This window comes from Mycteria americana, chromosome 2 (genome assembly GCF_035582795.1).
Source record: "Mycteria americana isolate JAX WOST 10 ecotype Jacksonville Zoo and Gardens chromosome 2, USCA_MyAme_1.0, whole genome shotgun sequence".
NCBI classification, from domain to species: Eukaryota; Metazoa; Chordata; class Aves; order Ciconiiformes; family Ciconiidae; genus Mycteria; species Mycteria americana.
The window spans coordinates 98,698,128-98,721,524 of record NC_134366.1 but is presented as its reverse complement, the minus strand read 5'-3'; the positions used below and the strand labels follow the sequence as shown (position 1 = coordinate 98,721,524).

At 39.1% G+C, this 23,397-nt stretch overlaps 1 protein-coding gene across 8 annotated transcripts in view; it reads left to right on the top strand.

Moving 5' to 3' along the window:
* The window catches only part of COBL (cordon-bleu WH2 repeat protein), a 164,441-nt gene that overhangs the window by 51,396 nt on the left and 89,648 nt on the right, over nt 1-23,397 (top strand). For 5 of the 8 annotated variants that reach the window (XM_075494105.1, XM_075494106.1, XM_075494111.1 and 2 more), the window contains 5 exons: nt 2,035-2,245; nt 3,011-3,239; nt 5,306-5,350; nt 7,740-7,834; nt 11,297-11,380. In XM_075494105.1, coding sequence (XP_075350220.1) covers nt 2,035-2,245; nt 3,011-3,239; nt 5,306-5,350; nt 7,740-7,834; nt 11,297-11,380 — 664 coding nt within the window. The remainder of the gene's footprint in view (nt 1-2,034; nt 2,246-3,010; nt 3,240-5,305; nt 5,351-7,739; nt 7,835-11,296; nt 11,381-23,397) is intronic. The other 3 variants (XM_075494107.1, XM_075494108.1, XM_075494109.1) reach the window with 3 other exon arrangements.

Genomic DNA, 23,397 nt, shown 5'->3' with positions numbered 1-23,397 from the left:
GTTAAGGGGAAAAAAACACATGCAAATTTCACTTTAAAAGAAATATGTCTGTAAACAGACAAGCTGAGATCTGTATCAGGCAGACTGACGCTTTTTTAAATGCTCACTGCTGCACAGCCTAATGAATATTTATGTTAATATCAGTGTAGGTGGGGTTGTCCTATAGTTTAGACTTAGTAGGTGTAAATGTTTCTGTTGTTTTGTGGTGCGTTACCTGTGAATTAAACATGGTTGTGAAATACAGACATTTGCAACTTGGGGACAGTGCCAGAATAAGTCATCGTGAAATGGCCTGGTACAGTTTCGATTTAGATACTACACGTTTCTATTTAGATGCTCTCTATGTTAGCAGTTACCACAGTGCTCTATTTTTCTGAAGCCTCCTATACATATTAATGACATCTGCTTTCCTTGTTTGATCTTCAGTCATCATCTTCTCACTGTGTTCTTCTCTTTTCAACACGATCACCTATTTCAAATTTTCCACGCTTGCCACTTCTTCAGCTCACACTGCTCAGTTAACTCAGTTAAACTTGAAATAGGTTACTGTAAAGAAGGTCCTTTCTCATCTCTTGCGCAGGAAGAGCTGTTACCTACATATGTTTTAGTCTTTCACCTGTTAATAAGAGATCGTTCTCGTTTTCCATTCTCGTCGTCTTTGCCATTAGCTCTCCAGGGTTCGTCACCAACTTCTTGAGCAGTTGTTGGCCAACAGCATACACATAGCAAGAAGATGGGCAGCCCCCCACAGAGTTGTTTCCCAGATGCCGACAGCTTGCAGTTGAAGGGCATTTCTTGAGCTACAGATGTAACAGTGGTAGCTAATAAGCTACCAACCTAATAACCTAAGCTAATAACCTGTGAAGGATTTTATTTTCTTTGAATTTGCTTGCATTTTGAATCTGTATACAGTTTTTCCAGTTTACACATTAGAAGAGGTGGCAGTTCCTTTGGCAAATATACTGTCTATGCACTTATTTTTACTTCTGCTAGAAGAAAAATATCCCATGTATACGACAGGCTTCAGGTACGGCTGGTAATTTTTTCCAACTTACATTGTTTTGTTGATGACTGACAATGGTTTATAAAACCAAAACTTTTCAGAAACATAACCAGTTTTAGTAAACCTGTTTTCTCTGATCCTGGATGGAATTTTATGGGGGAAGGTTGAAAAAAAAGAACCCTTCAGTACCTTGGTAGAAAAGAATTTCTGGGCTGTGGAGGAACATAGTTCGTATCTGCTGTGTCAGGCAGTATCAAGCTCCAGTGAATGTTGAGTTATTGACACAAAATGGAGTACCTCTGTGCAGAGTCATGGAATAAGAGAGGGGCAGTGACTGATTCTTTTAACCTCGTGGTTTAAGAATCACATCTGCGATAAGAGTTCTTGATAATGCAAATACTTGAAACCAGATGTTTTTATACAGGGTTAATATCCTCACCAAAATAAATATGGGAGGGATATCTTGTACCTGGAAATACTGCTGGTGATTGCAGAAGGCAGGAACTCAAAATTGTAAGCTGGAAAAAAAAAATCCTGTCTACTTTTTGTTCCAGATTTAAATGCTTCATTTTGAGTTGCTTTATGTGATAGTTCAAATCTAGGTAGAGTTTACCGTTCTGTGAGTGCATCATTTATTTATATCTTGTCTTCATGTTAAAGAACAGGGTTTGAATAGGAGAATTTAATGTATGGATTTAGCAGATAAGATGCACTTTGTCCGCTCTTGGCTTATGTTTGTTAGTGCTCTTATATGTTTGTTAGTGCTATTATTGGCACTGTTGTCTGCCTCATAGTGAGTAGTTAATTGCCAGCTCATAAACCCATGCTGAAGTGTGAATATATTTAATTCCTAACATTTTATTTGATCTGTTGAGCATTTCAAAGCATTAGCGCTGTTCTCTCCCAAAGATAGTTAACTAGCGACACATCCACAGCTTGTATTGTCTTTTTTTCTCCCATATGAAAACTGAGGTAAATTTTTTAGCAACTGTTTTGTCTCATGCTAATGGTGAATGTCTTCTTCCCTGCAGTAAAGCTGTGATGGATCTCTTGGTTGATTTATGCAGCCAGTATCGCTTAAATCCATCCCAACATAGTCTTGAACTGAAGTCTTCAGGAACTCAACAACCTCTGAGTTACAAGCCAAACACTTTGATAGGAGCACTGGACATACAGACGGTACTTCTGAAAGAGAAGGTTCCTGAAGAGAAGACAAAGCGACCTCTGCCAAGGGTCCCTGAGGTCAGTACTCTGTAGGGCTAAAATGGTGCCACGAAACATCATTTCATTCCTATGATTTCAAGCAGTTCTTCCAATCTTCGCATCTTCAAACCAGATTGGGAGAGGCTTGAGATTGACTGTAGCCTGCTTTACTAGCTTAACTGATTTGCATGCAGACTGGCAGGTGCCAGTCTGGACTCCAGCATTTAGACAAAATGTTATGTTGCATGTGGTTGGATAGAGGAAATCTGTTCCTGTAAAGACCCTTGACTGAAGACAGGGGTGATTGAGCTTTGCAGTGGTGGCTGAAATGAGGTTTGTGGGATTGTGTGGAGGTAGGTAGGGTTTTGGTGGTATTTTGTTTGCCATCTTTATTGAAGATACGGGAGAAGACTGATTGTTAATAAATGTATTTCACAGTATTGTGAAGATTCAGAAGCAGCCATTTTCCCAATATGTTTACTGAAATTTTTATTATTCTGAATCAGTATAGCTAATTACACTGTCACACCTTTCAGAGTGGTACTTGTAAATATTCACAAATTAAGGCTGCCTCTGATTCCTTTTCCGTATTCACCTGTTCTTGTGAGTGTCTCCTTAGTGACAGGGGCGTTCTGAGATTTTTTTAAATTTTTTTTTTAATAATATTTTTTGCAGTAGTATGCACGTGGGGTAAGTTTGCCTAGGAGGAGTCAAGACAACATGGAAGCCCCCAATGCCTTTCTCATTGTAAGAGAGTCTAGCCATCGTGGAGGGAGGGCTGAGAGTTTGTGTTTGTTTCTGCAGAAATCTGTGAGGCTGGTAGTGAACTACCTGAAGACGCAGAAGGCTGTGGTTCGAGTTAGTCCGGAGGTGCCTCTCCACAACATCATCCCAGCTATTTGTGAGAAGTGTGAAGTCAGTCAAGAGCACATTGTTCTTCTGCGAGATGGCATCACTGGGGAGGAGCTGGAGCTCACCAAGTCCTTGGAGGAGCTGGGGATAAAGGAGCTGTACGCCTGGGACAGAAAAAGAGGTGAGCTGAGCCTGAAAGCGGTCGCTGCAGGGTTAGATGATGTGCCAACAATATTATGGGCAACTTAAAAGCATTTGTGCTCTCATACGTTTGGGGCCCGGCTGAAACAGCAGAGTGACATCTCTGTCTGGAGAGCAGCACGGGTTTGTTCAGTGAGCCGTGCCCAGAGCAGCAGCCAGGACAGCAGCGTGCCCAGCCATCCCTGGCTGCTCTCGGGCCTGTGCCAGGCTGGGCTGGCCCCTGGGAGGGCACAGGTTGGCCTGGGGCAGGGCAAAAGGAGGAGCTTTGCTACCTCCTGGAGCTGCTGTCAGTACACGGGGGCCTCGTCCAGGCAGAGCCTGTCACCTACCTGTGCTGGGGGTTGGAGAGAAAGAAAGAAGAGACATGCCATAGTCATGGCAGCTGCGAAAGCTGAGACACACAGGCAACAGACCAGGGCTTATGAGAAACAGACTGTGGATAGGTTCAGAGACAGTTCCTCCAAAGAGCCAAGTTACTGCCGGTGTAGTGAAGAGGAGCTAAGAGGTATTTGTATTTAAAATTTTGTTCTCATGTTTATTCACCATCACTTTCTGTTCTCATAGCTGATATTGTAGCAGCAGATTCTTGGGCTTGAGTTCTATCAGCCTGATTGTGTATTCAAATAGCATAATTATGTGATGTGCTTTGAAATATAGCTGCTTTAAAAATACACAGAAGCGCTATTTCTTTGTGGTCAGAAGGTGATATTCATTAAAACTGTCTCCTGCAGTTTGTCTCAATCGGTATCACTTGCAGCACAGTAAATGTCCTTATTTATTGTTTAGATAACGTCAGTCTTGTAGGTGCTGAGCAGCAGGCTTATTTTTTATTTATACAGTTATTTATTTATGTTGATGTTCTGTCTCTTCTTTCAAACTCCTTTGGTAAGTGACAATTCTACCTCTGTGTGAGTCAAATTTCTGTGAGTTTAGACTTTTAAGTAAACTAAATGTCTCCTTTTCCTTTGAATAGTTAGGATGCTCAAAAATGTGGCTGACAACATGTCATAACTCAATTGCGTGTTTGTTTGGGTTTTTAAGATATGTTTACGGTAATTAAGCTAACCATTTTGGAGCAACATATTGAACATGCAGAGTAATTCAACAGGATTCATTCAGCATACTTCAGGGACAACTTACAGAGTAATTAGCCTAAGCCTTCCTTAAACTCTTTTCCTTTAAAATGAAAGTGATAGTGTATATATTGGTGCAGTATTGGTCCTCAAGTCCAGTTGTAACCTGTACAGTCAAAACCAAGACTTTACTTCAGGGCTGGGATTATAGCAGCAAATGATACAACACTTCACAGTGTGCTGCTCTCTGTATCAGAATTTTTTAATATTTTATTCTTTTTTAACCTTTCAGTGTACCTTTCATTATGATAAAATCCCCCTGATCCTAAGTCTATTTCAGCCTTTTCTGAACCATTTCTCTTGCTCTGCACAATGGTGTCTGATGAGAAAACCGGTAAATACACATAAAATTCACAAAAGGTTTCCTTTGTTCTAGCAAATTCCTTCCTCCCGTGCTCTCATCTGTAATCTCCAAGAGGAATAATCCCATTGGTTTCAGTAGCAGTTGGTCTACGAATTGTGCATTGAGTAGATGTCCACTCTGTTTAGTTAGCAGAACAGACAGATTTTTAAAACACATTCCCACTAACGAGTAAGGCATCAGAGGTGCTGAGAGCATAGCCTGTGCTTGTAAGAGCAGGCCCTAGAAAAACTTTGTGCTCATCGTTCTCTCCTTCCCTGAAACAGAAATACCAAGTGCTGAAGGATTATTAAAAGACAAGCTCTGCTGCCACCTGCTTACATAATTCGATTTCGCAGTTGAAGCAGCTTCACGAGTGAATCGGGGTTGAATACAAACGCAGCTAAACTGCCTCTAGTAGCAGCTCTGCATGGCTGTTGTTGGTCAACATTTTTCTTCTGTAATGCTTAGGAAAACAAATACTAGGAGTAATTAATGAATACTGTGGCTTACAAGGCAATATTAGAACTTTAATATGTCTTCTCTTGTCCTTTCATTGCCTGCCTTTTCCAGTTCCTCCATCAAAAACTCAGTCTGAACCTTCTCTGAACTATAGAGGTACTGTACAATGCTACTGAGGGAAAACCATCTTTCCCTTCACACTATGTTTAATGTGGGTTTCATAGATGGATCTTTAGGAATGTCACATAAAATGCTGTAGAGAAACTAGCTATTTTTGAGCTGTGTTGTCTTTTGCAAAGTGTTGTTTACATGTCTGTGCTTTTGGTCAGAACAAACACACTTCTGTGCATACTGCTTCTTCACTAATTTCCATTAAAATGCCAGCAGTTAACAAATCTTGTTATTTAACTGTTGCGTGGTGTAGTGTTTCTATACAGATTCCAAGCCTTTTCAGGTTACCTAAAGCATGATTAGTTGAATTTCAGAAACACTAACATTTCAGAGGTCTCTTTGGGTTCAAAATTTATTTAGCAACAAAGACAGAATATTTTGAGATCTAGGAGATCTTCCAGTAATTTCAATTTACATGCAATGAAACATTTTGATATCAAACCTATGTATACACATTGGGTAACTCTGAATAGATGCTGACTTCTAATTGCTACAGTAGGTGGGGTTTGATTAGATTACATTGGTGCTTCTGCTTCTAGTTAAGCAGAAAATGTGTATATTTAGTATATCCTTTTCCCCCACTGAGTCTGTTGTAATACATTGCTGAGATTAATTATCCTCAAGAAAGGTATGGTTGATTTGTAACTGGCTTTACTTCTTTGCATTACTAGTAAACACAACATAACCAAAATAAAACAGTGGCTAACTTCTTTAAATTTTCAGGAAGGAAGGAAGTCCACCTCCAGTAGGTGACAGCCATCGAGTGAATCTTAGCCCATAGCCTATTGCCTCTTGGCTTCACTAATGCCAGTACTTTTTCCCCTAATCCTCTGCCATTACTTGCTGTGGCTTCCTCTTATACAGAGCATAATACTGGAGAGAATATCTACTGTATTTATTTAAGAAAAATTGATACAGATTTATAAAGATTCCTTGTTGTTTTGAGATGATATGCTGTATTTAAAATACCAATTTATTGGGATCATACAATGTTTAATGGTAATGTTGATGATCAGCAGTTACAGACATAGCCCATAGTTGAAGACTATGTGAGTAAGGGGTTCACAATCCACATCTAGTTGCAGCCCAGCCCTGAGCAGAAAAACAGCGGTTTCTGGTGAATGAGCATAGGCTGCACTTAGTATTTGAGAATGGTATTAATTTATTACTGTATTTTTTTGCAGTGGAGTTGCAGCCTTTCTTAAGGATAGTTTCTCCCTGTTTTCTTGTGGGTTCATCATCTTTACTCTTCTACCGTGCTTTGAACTACTATATGTATTTAACACCTTCTAACACCTGACATTGTTGATATGCAAAGCGATCTGTGTGAAAATCATGTGTTCTGTGTGAAATGCAAATCAGTTTACAGGAGTTGGGGGATGAGGGGTTTTTTTGTGAAGTAAACCTTTATTTTGTGTCAACAAACAAGTCATTTTGCATTTGCTTCTTAACTGTTATTAAACAAATAAACATTTACAAGAGAAAGCAGTTTTTCTCTGTACATTAAACTTTCTGTGTACTAGTGGGATACTCTGATGTGCTTGGAACCAGGGAGAGACCTTTATAGCATCTTTATGCAGTGTCCATTAAAAAAAGTGGGAGAGCTTTACATTCTGTATGTTGAATATCAAACCAATGGTTGTTCCCTGTAAAGCATGACCTTATCATGGTGCTCATCCAGCTCGGCTGGCATGGGGGAAATTGAAGGGAGACTAAACGGTCTGAGAATTCATACAGTGCCTTAGCTGGTTCAAGGAGGACATGCATGTTTGAGCTCTTACAGCCTGAAATGCATATAAATGCTTTTACCTGAAGTAAAAGCACCAAGATGAGAAAAGATGACCACGGCCAGCTGGTTTAAGTTCTAAGGAGAGCCCTTCTTCCAGGGGAAAGGTCTCTTTCCTCTTCATGGAGCTTTATCCAAATCCACACTGACAGTCTTTCCATGAACTTCACTGTGTTAAGTCAGGCCTGTGGATTGTTAAAGATATTCACCATCACCTTTTTGAAAAGTCTTTTTTTTAAGGTATTAGAGTACTCCACGATTTTTAAGTGAGACCTCTAACAAGCATTTCTAAAGACTAAGCAACTTGCTCATGTTTTGCCTTTTAACGAGGATTACTAAATTGTGATTGAAAACTTACTGAAGTTTATTAAATTATTCCATTTGCCTCCATTAGATTTTGGAACAAACTCAGAACAAATAAAAGTTGATGAAAAAGAAAGTGCAGGATCTGGCAGTTACTTAGATAATTCAGCTCATAACATCTCCAGCTCAAAAAAAATACAGCATTAATCCAGGATGTTTTAAAATACTGATCTTCTGAATCTTTATTTCAGAAGTGTAAAAAATATTCCATTATAATTGTTTCAGAACCAAGTCGAAAGGCTTCAGTAAGCAATGATGCAATAGAAAAAGAAAAGACAAGATTTCTGGGATTGTTTAAAGCTGATAGAAGAAGCAGCAAGGTAAGTGTTCAGCAGTGTACTACCTCACTAAAGAGAGTTGTTTTCTTTCCAGATGTATTTTGTCTGTGGGTGGTGGTGTTTGTTTGGGTTTGTCTGTTTTTAATTTGTTTCTTTCTTTTTTTTTTTTTTTCTCTTCCAAGGAGTAATCTGTTAGCAGATGCATAAACTATGTTTAATCAGTGCAGCCTGATGGAGATACCAGCTGCTTATTGAAGGAGTCAGGCAGTTGACCATTGAAATTTATTTTTTTTTAAATGCTGTGGGTTCAGTAGGTGTTAACAAAGATCAGTAGCTTCAAGCAACTTAAGTCCACCTATTAGTAGTGCTTAGATTACAAAATGCATTTATGAAAGAACTGATGTAATATAGAATACATTAAGATATCAAGTAGAAGTGTCTTATTAACCCTTCTGTGCATGGGTGATAATCTGTTTTAAAGCATTTATGTCTTTAGGAAGCTCTGTGAACTCATGTTATTGCCATCTCCAAGTCTGTAAAACCTATGAATCAGGTGTAGAAGAAATAACTTTCAGTACTAAAATGAGTAATAAACTGAAGGATCAGTATCTGCTGGGGTGCATGTTAGGCAGTTTTAACTTTGGTTTTAATCTTGAGTTGGAAAAATTGAAAAAGAAAATTAATATAAAATAATTTTCTTCTGTTGAGATGCCTTTATGAAAAATTTGTCATTCGTCACAGAAATTAAATACAGAAAAACTTTCTAACTCAAGAACATATAAAAAATACCGGGCTTTTAACTTCATACTTTTTGCATCCTTCGCTACAAATATCAGTGTCAACTGGTTTTGATTATGAAGTATTTAATACTTTGGGGTGTCAGAGTAAAAGGAGAATTTTCTTTTGTCTAGTTTAAAAAGCCCTCCAAGGCTTTTGCAGTGAAATCATAAAATGTGTGTCTGATTAACTGGTACTAAGAAACATATGCTTCTTAATGGATCGGTGTTTCACTTACCCTTCCAGTCTTCTCAGTAATGTTTTCAAAACTGTGAAAGCTTTCCAAAATCTTTATTAGTTCTCTGCCCTTTTGATTATGATCAAATTTGGAGTGCTTTTGCTGGGCAATAGCTTCCTTTAAGGACACTGGGAATTACTGTCTTGAAAAATCTCATCTGTCATGGATGCTGAGCTATTCTTAACATCTTATAAAGGACACGTGGAAACTGTGTTTTAAGAGATCGGAAGTCAGTCACTTTCAGAGTGTTTAGCCTCCATAAGAAAATATTTCCCATTTAGAAGGGAACAAAAACATAACTGGAGCAATAATGCTGGATCTGCCTGGAAGAATCGAATAAACAAGGGAGCTCAGCTTGAGCCTCTATAGAGCATGCTGTGGGGCTGTAGTTCCTCTGGAAGACCCAAATATATTACAGCACACAATTTCTGCATTATAGTTTGTCCTGATTCCATTTTCCTGAACTTCGGTATGAAGTGTGTGCTTTTGGAGTTCTAACTACTGAAACAACTGAGATTTAACTTGTAAAATATTTACGCTTGCAACCTTAGAAAAAGTTGCTGTGAAGCATCCCAATTCTGTGGTTACTGCAGTGGATTTCTCACAGCTGAGGTTGGGATGAGTGTCTCAAGATTGCAAACTCCTCTCTTTTTTTTTTTTTTTTTTTTTTTTCCTTTTTCCTATTCTCTTCCTCATGCTTGTTAATCAGAGACATAGGAGGTGATACTCTGAGGGTTTTTAAAATACAGATTTTAATAGCTGCTAAGGATTTTGAGGATCAGTTAACAAGTTACAAGTAGTATTTGACCTGGGAAAAAGTAGGAACTGTATAAACAAGTATGAGAAACAGCTTCTAAATCTGAGGGAAAGGTGTAAGTCTTTCTTGCTGCTAGTTCTGACAAGTTAATTGACTTTTCTTGGTCATTTCTTTATTGGACTCTTACTTTCAAATGACAAAGACTCTGTAGGAAAAGAAACTAAACCAACCACTTTTAGTCCAGCAAGGAAGTCCTTGTTGCCTTTCCAATACAAACCTCTAGCAGTTTGAACCCAAATAGGTGGGAGAATTACTGAGAACTGAAGAATAGCGCAGCACACAGGAGCAAGCAGGTGTTAACTGGCCATAATACATCTGGCTTGGTGTTGCGGAAGATTTCTAGCCAAAACAGCAGTGAAACTGCTGAACAGACTTAGTTAGCAGGATGAGAACAAATTAATTAAGTTCTTTTAAGAAAGGATTTGGTAGGTTTATGAAGGGATTATATGATGGGATGCCCTGTGATATCAGAGCAATGGAATCAAAGGTCCAGAGTTCCTAAACTCTGCTCTTTACAGTTAGTCTTACATCTTTACTCCTCCACAAGACTTAAGTTCGTTCTGCTTATTTGTTTTATTTTTTTCTTTGTTTGCATTATGATTTGCAGTGATTCTGTGTGTGTGTGTGTGTGTGTATGTATGTGGTCATGCATAGACTGTATTTTAGAACTAGTCAATAGCAGGAATTGTTCAAAATCTTGCACAGTAGTAGTACTGCAGAGTTGCAGCATTTACAAGGAGAAGGCAGTTTCTTTTGCAAGGGAAGAAGACTATTAGCCTGTGTTGCAAACTGTCCTGGATCAGGTGTCACTGCACACTACAGGCCTACGCTCAGATTTCCATGCCCACACACGTGCTTTCTTTCTCAGCTAGCTCACTGAAAGCAATAATCATGGTATGACAATACACTAGATCCAACTTTTTGAAAAAAACTTTCTGCTACATTAAAAACACCATGACACAGAATGAAAGCAGAGTCCTATTGTCATGGTTAATACAAATTTGTTGAAAGTATTTCTTTGGTTAACTTTGTACTGGCAGGCTTAATGCCAGATCAGGTATCATCTTGTTCTCTCCATTCTAATTTTATGCTGGATCAGTTACCCTCTGTTCTCCTGCAGCTGGCATAAAAAACATAAAGGTGGCATGAACTCCATTTCTTTTTGATGTGAAATGTAGTCATGTGCCTGAGGCTAAATCCAGATCAAATTGGCACTGCTAAGCAATCCAGTAGAGCAGAGGTCCTGTGCAGATAATCATGGGATCTAGGCTTAAGTAGGGTATATGCTAGCACACAGAAACAGTTCCGTCATTGACAAGTGGCAGGGAAGAAGTTCTCTGCTTGTTCCCCTGTGTCCGTGGGAGTATCAGAGACTTGCAATCTGATCCCTGGTGTTACAGGAGTTGCTGACTACTTGTTTTCCTCCTTGCCCAAGAATTGTTCTGTTTCTTTATATTCTTGTTCTTAAATCTTTCTGCTAATGGATTTCTTAGGGCCTTGCCTACATCAGAGAAATTTTGCAGACTACTTCAGAGTTTCTCAGCAATCAGGTCCAGCACTACTGAGACAGTTTGTCTTGGTTTTGTGATGAGGTTTAATGCTTTGCTCTGGCATGTTTTTGCTGTTTTGTTTCCTTTGCTGCTGCTGTGTAGGATACTTGTTTGTGTTGCAGACAGAAGAACACTTGAGGATGAACAGAGATTGTGGTGAGGAGGATGTTTTTAGTTCTGCATCTACAAGTGAAGGAAGCTTGGATGTAAGTACTAACATAGCTTGTAGATGCTATTGCATTCCTATTAGATCCTGCAGTTTGAATAATCAGAAACCACTGCTATTCCTGATGCTTAGCCAAGTAGAAGTAGAAATAGCTTACTTCTTAGCAGGCTTAGTTATGTGACTGCACAGTTTGTGCATCTTGATGAAGTTAAAATGCAATGCACTGTCTTCAAACAGAACTTGCTAGCTTCACTATAAGTAAAGTTTCTTTAAAAGTTAAATTCTAAGCAGTTGTGAGCAAGAAGTGTTTTAACCAAGGGCATAGGTGTAAGACAGTGACAGTACTGCATGATGCAAGAGTATGTTTGTATTACCAGTGACATTTAAAGGGGGCTTTTTTCTTATAAAACCACACCTCATTTTTATCCCTTTACATGTCTTCTGCAGCATGGCAGCATTCCATTTGTTTCTTAAGTACCTTGGGGGTGGAGAGTACTTTTCTTTTAAACACTGCAAATAACAGAAAGGATTTTTGTTAAGTACTTCAGTAGGTTTTGGGATACTAAAATCCTGTGAACCACATTTACAAAGGTTTTTAAGTGCCTGACAGACTACTAAATTATGAAGATTTAGGTATTTAATTAGGAAGGTGAATCGTAAATATTTTTGTAAGGCTGTTCTGGTGGATTTGTAATCATAATAAATGGCATGTCTTTTTGTTGCCTTTTTTAATTACTTGGCTTTTTGTTATCCTGTTTTCAAAACTTGAAGAAGACTGTTGATGACATGATAGAAGCCTGAAATGTGAGGTGCAGCTCTGAATCCCCCTTTCACAAACAGCTATTTGGAAAAGGAGTGCTGATCTGCAAAATCTATAGCTCACTAGCCACAGAGAAGGGTGACATAAAATTTTGGAAAAAATGGAGGAGTGAGAGAAAAATCCCAGATAAAAAGGATAATAAAGAAGAAATCAAAAGGGAGAAATAGATGGAGAAGTGATTTGCTGTGAGGTTAAAAAACACCTAACTCTGCAAGTCTGTGAAGACTTCATAATGAAAGAGTACTGAAATAGGAAAGCTGCTCATGACAGTAAAAATTTGGGTAACGCTATAAAGATGAATGTTTTAGTGAGAGAGCTCTAATAATACAAAGTCCTAGTAGAGGGTGATGTGGGTAACTGAAATATACTAGGTGAAAGTATAGAAAAACGGTCACAAGCTCTGCCAAAATAAAATCATCTTGTAGTTTGTATTCACTGCCATTATACATTAATCTGAATATCTTGATACCCAAGTACTACAAGAGGAGCAGGACGAAGGGGAGGGATTCCAAGTTGAGGATATGAAGGTAGTTCAGATACTCTGAACTGTCTTTTACGCTAATGTATGGTGCTTTCCTCAGAAGAGAGACATCTCTTAATTTATTTTTGTAGGGAAACTTATAGGGCAAATCATAAATTAAGATTATTTTTTTTTCCTTTGTCATTGATGAAAAAAAGTTTTCAAAACTGTCTTGGACATGTAACTGTTTTCTAAAGGCACAGGTGATAGGGAACAAAGAGATCTTGAAGAGGTAAAAAATGTTTTCTTTTTATGCAGTTACATGAACATGTGAGGTGTTCAATTTTTTTTCCCTTTCCTCTTAAGAGCAGTTAATCTTCAATGTATCCATTGTTCAGTGTTTATGTCTTTCACTTCTGGCTAGTCACCTGTATTTGTATGAACACTGATCCTGCTAAGACATAAGTACATACTTAAATGAATGTATTGACATAGTTCCATTTAATTTGGTACTATTCTGTTAAAGCTGGCAGAAGCTGTATAAAATAAGTCTTAACAGATCCACTCAGAGCACAGAAGGTCCATCCTTTGAACAGGCTAGATGGGCTTCAATAAAAAGTTCAACAACTGTCACGTCTTAGGTGAAGAATTCTAAAATACTGTAAACTTGGCATAGATAGTTGGCATAGATAACTTGTATTATCTTAAGATAAAATTCAACTGGAAATGCCAATGAAAGCACTTTATAATTTTTAAAATTCAGCTTAGCAGTTCCTTATGGGCTAGACTTTGAGACCCTCAGTCATTCTGAGTAATTCTTTATTCCACTTGCTCAAAAGATATCCTCACTTATTTACTTCAGTGGAACTGACTATCCTTATTCAAAATAAGTTGTATCTTACAGAGCCATATATGTGAAATACACATTTAGAGCTCTTTATATAAAAGTTTCATTGAGCTAAGGTAGGACTTTTGGCAAAATGTCATCCAATAGAGGCTTCCTCTTTTGCAGTTTCCTCAGGTCTACTTTCTGTTACTGTTTTGGGTCACCTTGGAAGTATTTTGCATTGCTGTGTGGGAATCAAAGTCAAAGTTTCAGATTTATTTCTGAAAGCAAAATAGTTTGCCATTGCTTTCAGCATAGTGCCAGCATACGCTGGCTAGATCAGGAAAATTTTTCTTGCCTCTAAGGAAATAGGCAATTCATGAAGTACTACTGAGGTAAGGGCATGAACTTCAGTACGCTTAGTTTAAATTCTTTTCTCACTTTTATGTGGTGGTGATGTGCACTGCATTGTAGAAGAAGTAATGATTCTATTCTGGATATCGATTGGGCGGGTTTGGTTTTTTTGTTTGTGTTTTTTTGTTTTGTTTTATTTTTTTTAAACTGAGCAATATGAAGGAATGGAATAAAGGTGTAAGAAATAAGAGATCCTTAGCATTTATTCAAGCACAAGTTATATTTGCTTTTTAACAACCAAACCATTCTCAGTGCTCTATTTATCTAATTATTATTGGAATTATTAGTGCTTCTAAAAATACTTTGGATTGTTGATGAGGAAGCAGATTTTCAAAGTCAAGATGGGAAAGTCAACACTTATGCTTGAGGTGAAAGGACATTTGTTCACAGTATCAGCAAAAATAAAGGTGAAAAAAGAAGAATTTGTTAACACCTTAGAGAGAGTGTAAAAATACAAGAAAAGACTTCTCCATGACAATCCTCAGAGTGCAGCAGTTCATTATACCACACGTCAGTAAAGGATCTGAAATCTAATGGTGTATTGTAAATGAAGCAGAAATCTTTTCATAGAATCATAGAATGGTTTGGGTTGGCAGGGACCTTAAAGATCATCTAGTTCCAACCCCCCTGCCATGGGCAGGGACACCTTCTACTAGACCAGGTTGCTAAAAGCCCCATCCAGCCTGGCCTTGAACACTTCCAGGGATTGGGCAACCTGTTCCCATGCCTCCACCACCCTCATAGTGAAGAGTTTCTTCCTAATATCTAATCTAAATCTACCCTCTTTCAGTTTAAAGCCGTTACCCCTTGTCCTATCACTACATGCCCTTATAAAAAGTCTGTCCCCATCTTTCCTATAGGCCCCCTTCAGGTACTGGCAGGCTGCTATAAGCTCTCCCTGGAGCCTTCTCTTCTCCAGGCTGAACAACCCCAACTCTCTCAGCCTGGCTTCATAGGAGAGGTGCTCCAGCCCTCTGATCATTTTTGTGGCCCTCCTCTGGACTCAATCCGACAGATCCATGCCCTTCTTACGTTGGTGGCCCTAGAGCTGAACGCAGTACACCAGGTGGGGTCTCACGAGAGCAGAGTAGAGGGGGGAGAATCACCTCCCTTGACCTGCTGGTCACACTTCTTTTGATGCAGTCCAGGATACAGTTGGCTTTCTGGGCTGCGAACGCACATTGCCAGGTGATGTTGAGTTTCTCATCAACAAGCACCCCAAGTCCTTCTCCTTAGGGCTGCTCTCAAGCTGTTCTCTGCCCAGCCTGTATTTGTGCTTGGGATTGCCCTGACCCATGTGCAGGACCTTGCACTTGGCCTTGTTGAACTTCATGGGGTTCACAGGGGCCCACCTCTCAAGCCTGTCAAGGTCCCTCTGGATGGTATTCCTTCCCTCCAGCATGTAGACTGCACCACACAGCTTGGTGCCATTTGGCAAACTTGCTGAGGGTGCACTCAATCCCACTGTCCGTGTCGCCAACAAAGATGTTAAACAGAGCCAGTCCCAATACCAACCCCTGAGGAACACCACTTGTCACTGGTCTCCAGTTGGACATCGAGCCATTGACTGCAACTCTTTGAGTGCGACCATCCAGCCAATTCCTTATTCACCAAGTGGTCTATCCGTCAAATCCATGTCTCTCCATTTTAGAGACAAGGGTGTTGTGTGGGACAGTGTCAAATGCTTTGCACAAGTCCAGGTAGATGACCACCATTATTTTCCCTTATCCACCAATGCTGTAACCCTGTTGTAGAAGGCCACCAACTTTGTCAGGCATGATTTGCCCTTAGTGAAGCCACGTTGGCTGTCACCAATCACCTCCTTATTTTCCATGTGCCTTAGCATAGTTTCCAGGAGGATCTGCTCCATGATCTTGCCGGGCACAGAGGTGAGACTGACTGGCCTGTAGTTCCCTTCCCTTTTCCCTTAATCTGTTCCAGTTTTGTGCTAAGCAGATGAGCTTTATATCCCGCTTAACTTTTCACAAATCAAATGCTATTGAAATACACTGGTGTATAAATACAACATACAAGTAAAGCAGTTGGAAGTTGCAGCACAGTTAACCATTTTGTGTTCCAAAGACAGACAGTCAGAGCTAGAATTTAGAACAGCTGGGGAAAAAAGGGAGTTTAAGTCATCTCTGCCGCTTGGTGTCACTGTCCTCAAATAAACAGGTGATCAAGATGCAACCTGATACTTGGAACACGGTACTAAAATTAGCTGGTTTTATTTTTGGGACCTTTGTGCTTGCATAAATCAAGAGTGAAAAAACACATCTCAAGTGCTGAACGACGTGTATCTCTGATGTGGAATTTGTTTATGTAATAAATCAGCTTGGGAGAAAAATATTTAGAAGTACAGCCAGGGACACTTATCAGAAGATTTGAAACTTCAGCACAAAGTCTTATCACACGAGGTTTCTCTAGTTCAAACTTCAGCAGAGCAATGTTAGAGGATTTTCATCAGGACTGTTTTTAAAAAATCTAGTCTTCAGTGTATGAATATAGGTGTTACTCATAACAGAATCAGTGAACCTAAATGAAGCAGATAGTCCAGTAGTTCCCTGCTTAATGAATCTGTCATGCCTATTATTATATATGTTCACGAACAAAACTATCAGGGAAAACTAGTGTCATTTTAAATTCCAAACAGTTACCAGACATGTTTAGGAAATGTTTATGTTTTTTTTTATTTCATAGTACCTGTATAATTGCAAGATCATGTTCCAGAAGACAAATACTGTGCTACAGGATTTCTGGTGCATTGGTGACCTTGGCAGTCACTTCTTAAATTATGGGAACAGCTATTTTCCCCATAAAGGCTTTTTAAAAAAAATCTATTATTTACTTTTTCAGGGCCTTGTTTGTTCTCAATGTACTCGACTTTTATGCCCTTGTTGATGGCAGGAGTTACATCATTCATGATATACTTTCCCAGTTCAGAAGTGGTTGGAAGAAGGATCAAGTACAGTTATGCAGAAGTGATTGGAAATGTGATTTGTCTTCAACCATGTCAGGTCCCAGGTGATCGGTTAATACCATCTCATTGGTTAATACCAGTGTCAAGGATTTCACCTCATGTGGCCAAGTGCTGTTTAGGGCAGTAGGAAAGAGAACACTGCCTGTGTCATCTAAATGGAAGTTAACAGCCATCTACTTCTAATATTTCCTTGTGTGACAATCAAATTCATTTTAAATTCCTGTTCTCATGTTCTTGCTTCTTGATCTCCTGGCAATGCTTAGGGTGATGTTGGTTATGTGTGTTTATTTGTACTAGCAGGGTCAAATCCTGGGATAGTTCCATTGCATTTTATACAGTTAGAGGTATCTGTGTACACTGTCAAAGACATAGGTTGTGATCTGGCCTTGAAACAATTTTCTTAGTGTGATTTTGTTTGCAGAACGTAAAACTCAAAAAACTGAGCATGGAGAGTTGTCTAAATGCTACAGCAGACTGGTCTGTCCCCACCAATGTTCTGTTACAGGGTGCCTGTGAGCCAGTAGTTAGATGCCAGAGGATGACCCTAGGGAAGATATAGTATAGTTACAAATGTTTTAATTTGTGCAACTGTTTACATGATTAGAAGAAAAATAGATTTATTAAATGCCAGATATCTCAGGATAAGGTTTACCATCACAGTAGAGTTATTTTTATTTTTATATCCTGTGATACTCTCTGGAAAAAAAAAATCATTTTATTGTTAACTTTCCTTGGTAAGAAGAAAGATTTGCCAGAGCCAACTGGCTTGTGACTGGCATTCAGAGAATTCCAATAGGTAGCAAAGATGACAGTGATCAGCTTGCTTTCTCCTTGTCTACTGAGGGCAGGACAAGAAGTAATGTGCTTTATACATAGCAATGAAAATTTAGCTTAGATATTAGAGGGAAAAAAATCTAACCACATGGAAGTTTAACAAGGGAGCCGGTTATTAAAGAGACTGCGAAATCCTTATCATCACCTACTCTGTAAAACCTCCAAAAACGTCTAGAGGATGAGCTGCACATACTTGATTCTCTCTTGGTGCAGAGGGATAGATTAGGTAGACTGTGAAGGTGCCTTTCAGCCAGATTATGACTGCTGAAGAGATGTAGCTGTACCCACCTCCTTTTGTCGTGTGCACTTACAGGATATTAACTGTCTTCGTTCATGTGAATCATAGATACTTTTACATAATATAATATCTTTAGATTTTTCTTACAGTATGTGATAGCAGAAGGCAAGAGCTTGAAACAGTGGCTGCTTGCTGCCAGACTTCAAGTTCTTGCTCCGAAGTGTGGTGTTACTAGACCTCTTCAAAGAAAAGGACCTTGGAATTAGTGTAAAAAAAAAAGGGGGGGAAAAAAAGAAAAAAAAAATCTCAGAACCAGCTGAACTACTCTGGCTGAAAAAAAAAAAAAAAAAATAGCCTGAGGCAGACACCTGGAATGGAAAGTCTCAGCATCTATGGTTAAAGCATCGTAAAGTTACAAGCTATTAAAACCAGTATCTGGTGAAGAGACATGTCAGCTGACCCCTGTTCTGTCTGTGCCGCTTAGCTTCTACTACCACAAGATTGCCAACTTCATGCATTCAAAAATTACTTAGCTCTTGCCCTTACCACACAACAGTGGCTTAAGATCATGAGATTTGAAAACAAATCATTTAGGGTGGACTTCCCTTCCCTCCATTTGGCTTCTGAGTGTTAGGTTTGTAGAGGTCACATTTCTAAACGGGTTTTTTTGTGACCATGAAGGTTTTATTAAAAACAAAAGATTATCACGTAGTCATTGGTTGCCAGAACCTGCATCTTTACATAAAATCGCATGGTTTGGAGTAAAACCATCACAATGCATTGCATTCAAGTTGTTGCTTTTAAAAAGACAACTTGGAAACTTCAGTTCCTGCAGTGTTTTTTGCAGGACATCTTTAAGGAAATATTCTGAAGAAATGGTCTGAGATGAACAGTGAGAAATGGCTCAAGTCGAATCAAAAGGGCTTGAGTAGGCCATATCTGCAAAAGGAACTGGGCACAACTATGCCTGGAAGCGCCTGTTTTAAATACTCAGCAGTGCAGACTTCTGTTGGACGCTGGATCTAAGCATCCCAGAGTCAGATTTCTCAAGTTTTGAAGCCACTGAAATCTGCACAGCAGGAGTTGCATGTTAAACTCTGCTCATCTTCTGTGTCTGCTACCTGTCTCTGCTCAGGACTGAAACCTTGAGTCAGCTGCTAGCTTTAGGTATTTAAAGCTTTTACTCTAAAAGCTTACCACCTACCACTGTTAGCCAAAATGTGAGAGCTAAGTTCAGTTCCCTTCTCTGCCTTTAGAGATACCAGCCAGTCTTCTATCTCTCTCAGGACCATTATTGAGAGAATTATGTCCTCCTTTGCAAAGAAAACCAAAATACTTGCTGGGCTGGAGAATGCCTGGAACAAAGCTGTGAGGTATTCTTGATGTGGGAAGTGCCCTTTTGTAAAAATACCCAAGTATTCAGTGACTCAGAGAGAGAGAGCAAGAGCAAGCTTAACTTTTCAGACCAGCAACGAAATAACTTAAGTGTGGTGGCAGCTCTGGGTTCCAGTGCCAGCGCCAGAGATGTTTTTCTATGTTTTATGCTAAGCAGATGTTAGATCCAGCAAATAAGTAGTCTCTGAAGCTAGAACTGGAAGAGCCAAATGGCTGTTGCTCCCTGCCCAGATGAGTACCCTGATCTCAGTCTCTCTCCAGCTAAACTCATATTCATGTCCTCGAACAGAGAAAAATCTCACTCTGCTCACGAGAGGGGGAAGTTTGTTTTTTCTCAACTAGAAGAAGGCTTTGAATCTGGATTTACCATATTCTTACTGAATCATTGAACTTGGGGCAGGGGGGAGGACAAGATGGGAGAAATACCATAGCTGCCTCTTCTAGCAGTTATGTTTTTTGTGGAGCCAGGTTTCTTAGTTGTATTTTACAACTTAGTTGTATCCAACAAGCACACCTGTTGGATCAAGCCTCTTGGCTCATGATGAAGATGGAGACATTCGCCTATTTTATGGGTCCTGATGGAGTTTAGGCAGGAGGTTAGAAGCATAGTTTCTCAGCAGTTTTTACGCTCAGCATGCCCAGAAGCAGAATTCGGGCACCAAAATGGGAGTAAGCACATCAGAAGGGTATGTGTCAGGCTTATTGAAGGGAAGGCATGAAAGTGGTGTGAGTTAGGGAGGCCCCACCTAACAGGAGTATGGTAAGTTAGGTTAGTGTGAGGCAGTTCAGCTTCCAGGCCTGGTCTGCATGGCATCGTTCTCTTTACTGTGGATGTACCCAGTTGGTCTGGAGTAAGTTGGCTCAGATATCTCCCTCGGATGTTTAATTAAGACCTGGTGACACACCCTTAACCACCCAAATCCTTTTATGTCTGATTCATCTTTTGTTACTGATTTCACTGAAAAGTTCTGAAGTTAACTCACTGGAAAAAATAGAATAAAGCAGCAGCTAATAAGACCAATGGCTTTTAATTTGCATTAATAAAAGGACATTAAAAAAAACCCAAAGTCATACTTAAATTCCATTTGAGATTTTTCTAGTGACATCTCAACCGCTCAGGCTTTGCTTCCTTGGTATTTAATATTACCAGAGCCCCTTAATAGTGTATAATAGCCTTGTAATTCATATTCGTTCATAATTTATTCAGCATATTGTCCTTAGTGTAACAGGCAAGCATGCAGTGGTGTGGAAAATACCACCTTTAAAGAAAAGTTTATCCCAGGATCAGGCTTTTCTGCAATTGGATAAGCAGAGATGTAGTTCCTTAAGTTTGGGATGGTCTCTGAATGAGTCAGGGAATTATTAATTCCACTGCAAAGTACATTTCTATTTAATTTAATGATGGATATCCAAAACATTTCTTGTAAAGCTTTCCAAATGTAACTACTGTAATGAAAGGATTAGTGTGTATTTATGCCAATGCCCTTTACTAGATGAAATCAGAAATGGCTAATTGTATGTCATCGACTCCATATTTCTAATATACAATGGAAATTTTTTTTCAGACAGTAACACCTGTTTTTGTAGTGGCATAATATGAATCACATGTAACCATAGATTTATTATCTTAGTCTAAAATATCCTGTTAGCATATGTAGATTTTTAGATACAGTGAAGATTTTCAACATCGGTTAACATATAATTTCTTTCCTTTTGCAAACAATTTCTGAGGCATGAGCACTAATAGGATTTGGTTCTTTTCCAGCCTCTTCTGTTGGGCAGTGAAGACTCGATTTCATTAAAAGTAGTGGCAAACAATAACATTTCTTTTAATTAGATGATCTCATGATTTCCATGCGTATTTGTTCTGTGCATTATTGTTCGTTGGCAAAACTGAGCTGCTTGGTAGCGTGTGAAACCATATGTCTCAATAACATTTTATGGCAGGTGAGGGAGGATTTGCAAAACAACATTTGCTGACAGGACACAATGCATTTTACTTTGATGGAGAAGTTTTCCTAAGTGAACTTTATGTCTTAGTTCTTTCATGCAAAGTCAAACCTACATAAGGCTTAGCGGGCCTTACAGGTCTCCCTTGAACTCAACGAGGAGTTGTGTGTATGAAGCAAAGACCTTATAGCAGTAAGTACTCTGTGTGCTGCTCAGTTGTTCATCACTACAAAAAGAAACCTTCTAATGCCTGTAGTCTGCGTAGCTGTTTCACATTCTTTCTTCTTTTTTAATAAAAAACTGTTAAATTAGGTTTTATTGGTCTTTTACATGCAGCTCCAATACTGATCTTCCCCTTTGAGCTGAGCAGAAATTATTACAAAGAATTTCAGACATTGCTTTTTCTCTTACTCTCCAGTGTTTAATGTTTCATTTGAATTCTCAGCAGCATTTTGGGACGCAAGCTGAAGAGGGAAAAGAGTGTGACAAATAGCGGTCAGTCTTTTTAAAGACTTTTACAACAGCATGAAGTAGTGATACCTTCAGTCAGATTAAGTTTCTTGAATTTTTTTTTCTATATCATTTACACTGTTAAGCAGATCTCAAACTGCTTGGGGAAACTAAGGACAGTATTTCTGGTTTTATAAATGGTCAGCTGGAAGGCAAAAAGAGCAAGTAGATCAAGGTAAATAGCAAGACATAGCCCTGCAGAGTTCTTAAATAGTTGAGTAGCTGTAGGCATAGGAGTTGGACCCACTGACTTTTTCAGTGTCATGCCAAGCAGCTGTTTAAGTGTTTTGCTTGTTCAGTACCTCGATGACCTGGTGAGAGAGCCAGGTGTGACCGATGTCTAGGACATGAACTGTGTAGGCAGTCTCTGAAGTGTACTGGCATAGCGAGATGGAGAGATTACCGCTAGATTTATGATTGTTAGTGTTTGGTTCCCCCACACCCCCCTCCTCTGATTATAACATTTTATTCTTTCCATCCCAGCAAATGCTCAGGTATGTATCTTGATTTTGATCTCTCCCAGTTTCAGCACAGAGATGGTGTGATTTCATTGACTCTAAATGGAGCTTGTTCTGATTTACAGTTGTTTGCATAGGACAAGAGTCAGGCCTGTAAAGTGCACTGTGGAGGTTTGCCTTGTAAAAACCTAATGGCAATGGATTTGACAGAAGGGGGAAGGGAAGAAGAAACATTTAAGACTATTTATTAATCAAGAATTCCTGCAGTGAGGCTTTTTTTGCCTTGATTCTGGCAAACGTACAGATGAGAGATACTGTGCAGAGACCATTTCTGCACAAACAGAGAAAGCCCTTAAAATGTAAACATTTGAGCAGCTGGCATGGGAGATTAGTGCAGCAGCGGTGGGAGGGGGGTAATAGTGGATAGTGGCGCTGTCTAAATTTAACAAACGTTAAACAAGGTGCTTGTTCTAGTTTAAGGGTTACAGGTCAGAAAGACAATATCAACTAAAAATACTGGCAATTCTACACGTCAGTCAAAGTCATTAACTAGTATTTAATTAAAAGCAACTTGCCTTTCTAAAGTTGTGACAGCTCCCCCCCCCCCCCCCCAAAAAAAAAAAAAAAAAGAAAAAGAAAAAACCACACAAAGGGTTTTGGGAGAAAATATTCTGTGCAACCTGTTTGAATTAAGAAAAAAACACTTTATCCTCTAGCTATGGAAAGACAGCACTTTGACACTTCTTAATGTTTTTGCTGTGGATTGTGAACTGTCTTAATATATTGTTCTACTTCTAATTTCCTGTGGCTGAATACTATATCAAAAGAAAGCATCATGCTGAGGGTGAAAGTAAGTGTAGGGTCTGTTAGCTTTGTAGACATGTGTTCATAAGCTGTTTAACATCATCTTGGTGGGGGTACGTTTTGGTTTTTTAAACACTCACCAAATAGTTACACAGCTAGGCTATACATTAGGGTATCTGATCATGCATTGGGTTTTTTGGATTTTGGTTTTTACCTTGTGTTTTGATCACGCTTTTAAAACAACTCCTTACCTATTGGTTGTGATCCGATTCATGTGTGTTTTGTTGGATGTGCTTTACTTTCTTCATTTCTTTAGCAGTAGAGACTAAAGTATGGGTATCTAGAGCCAAATTTTATGTTTAAAAAAT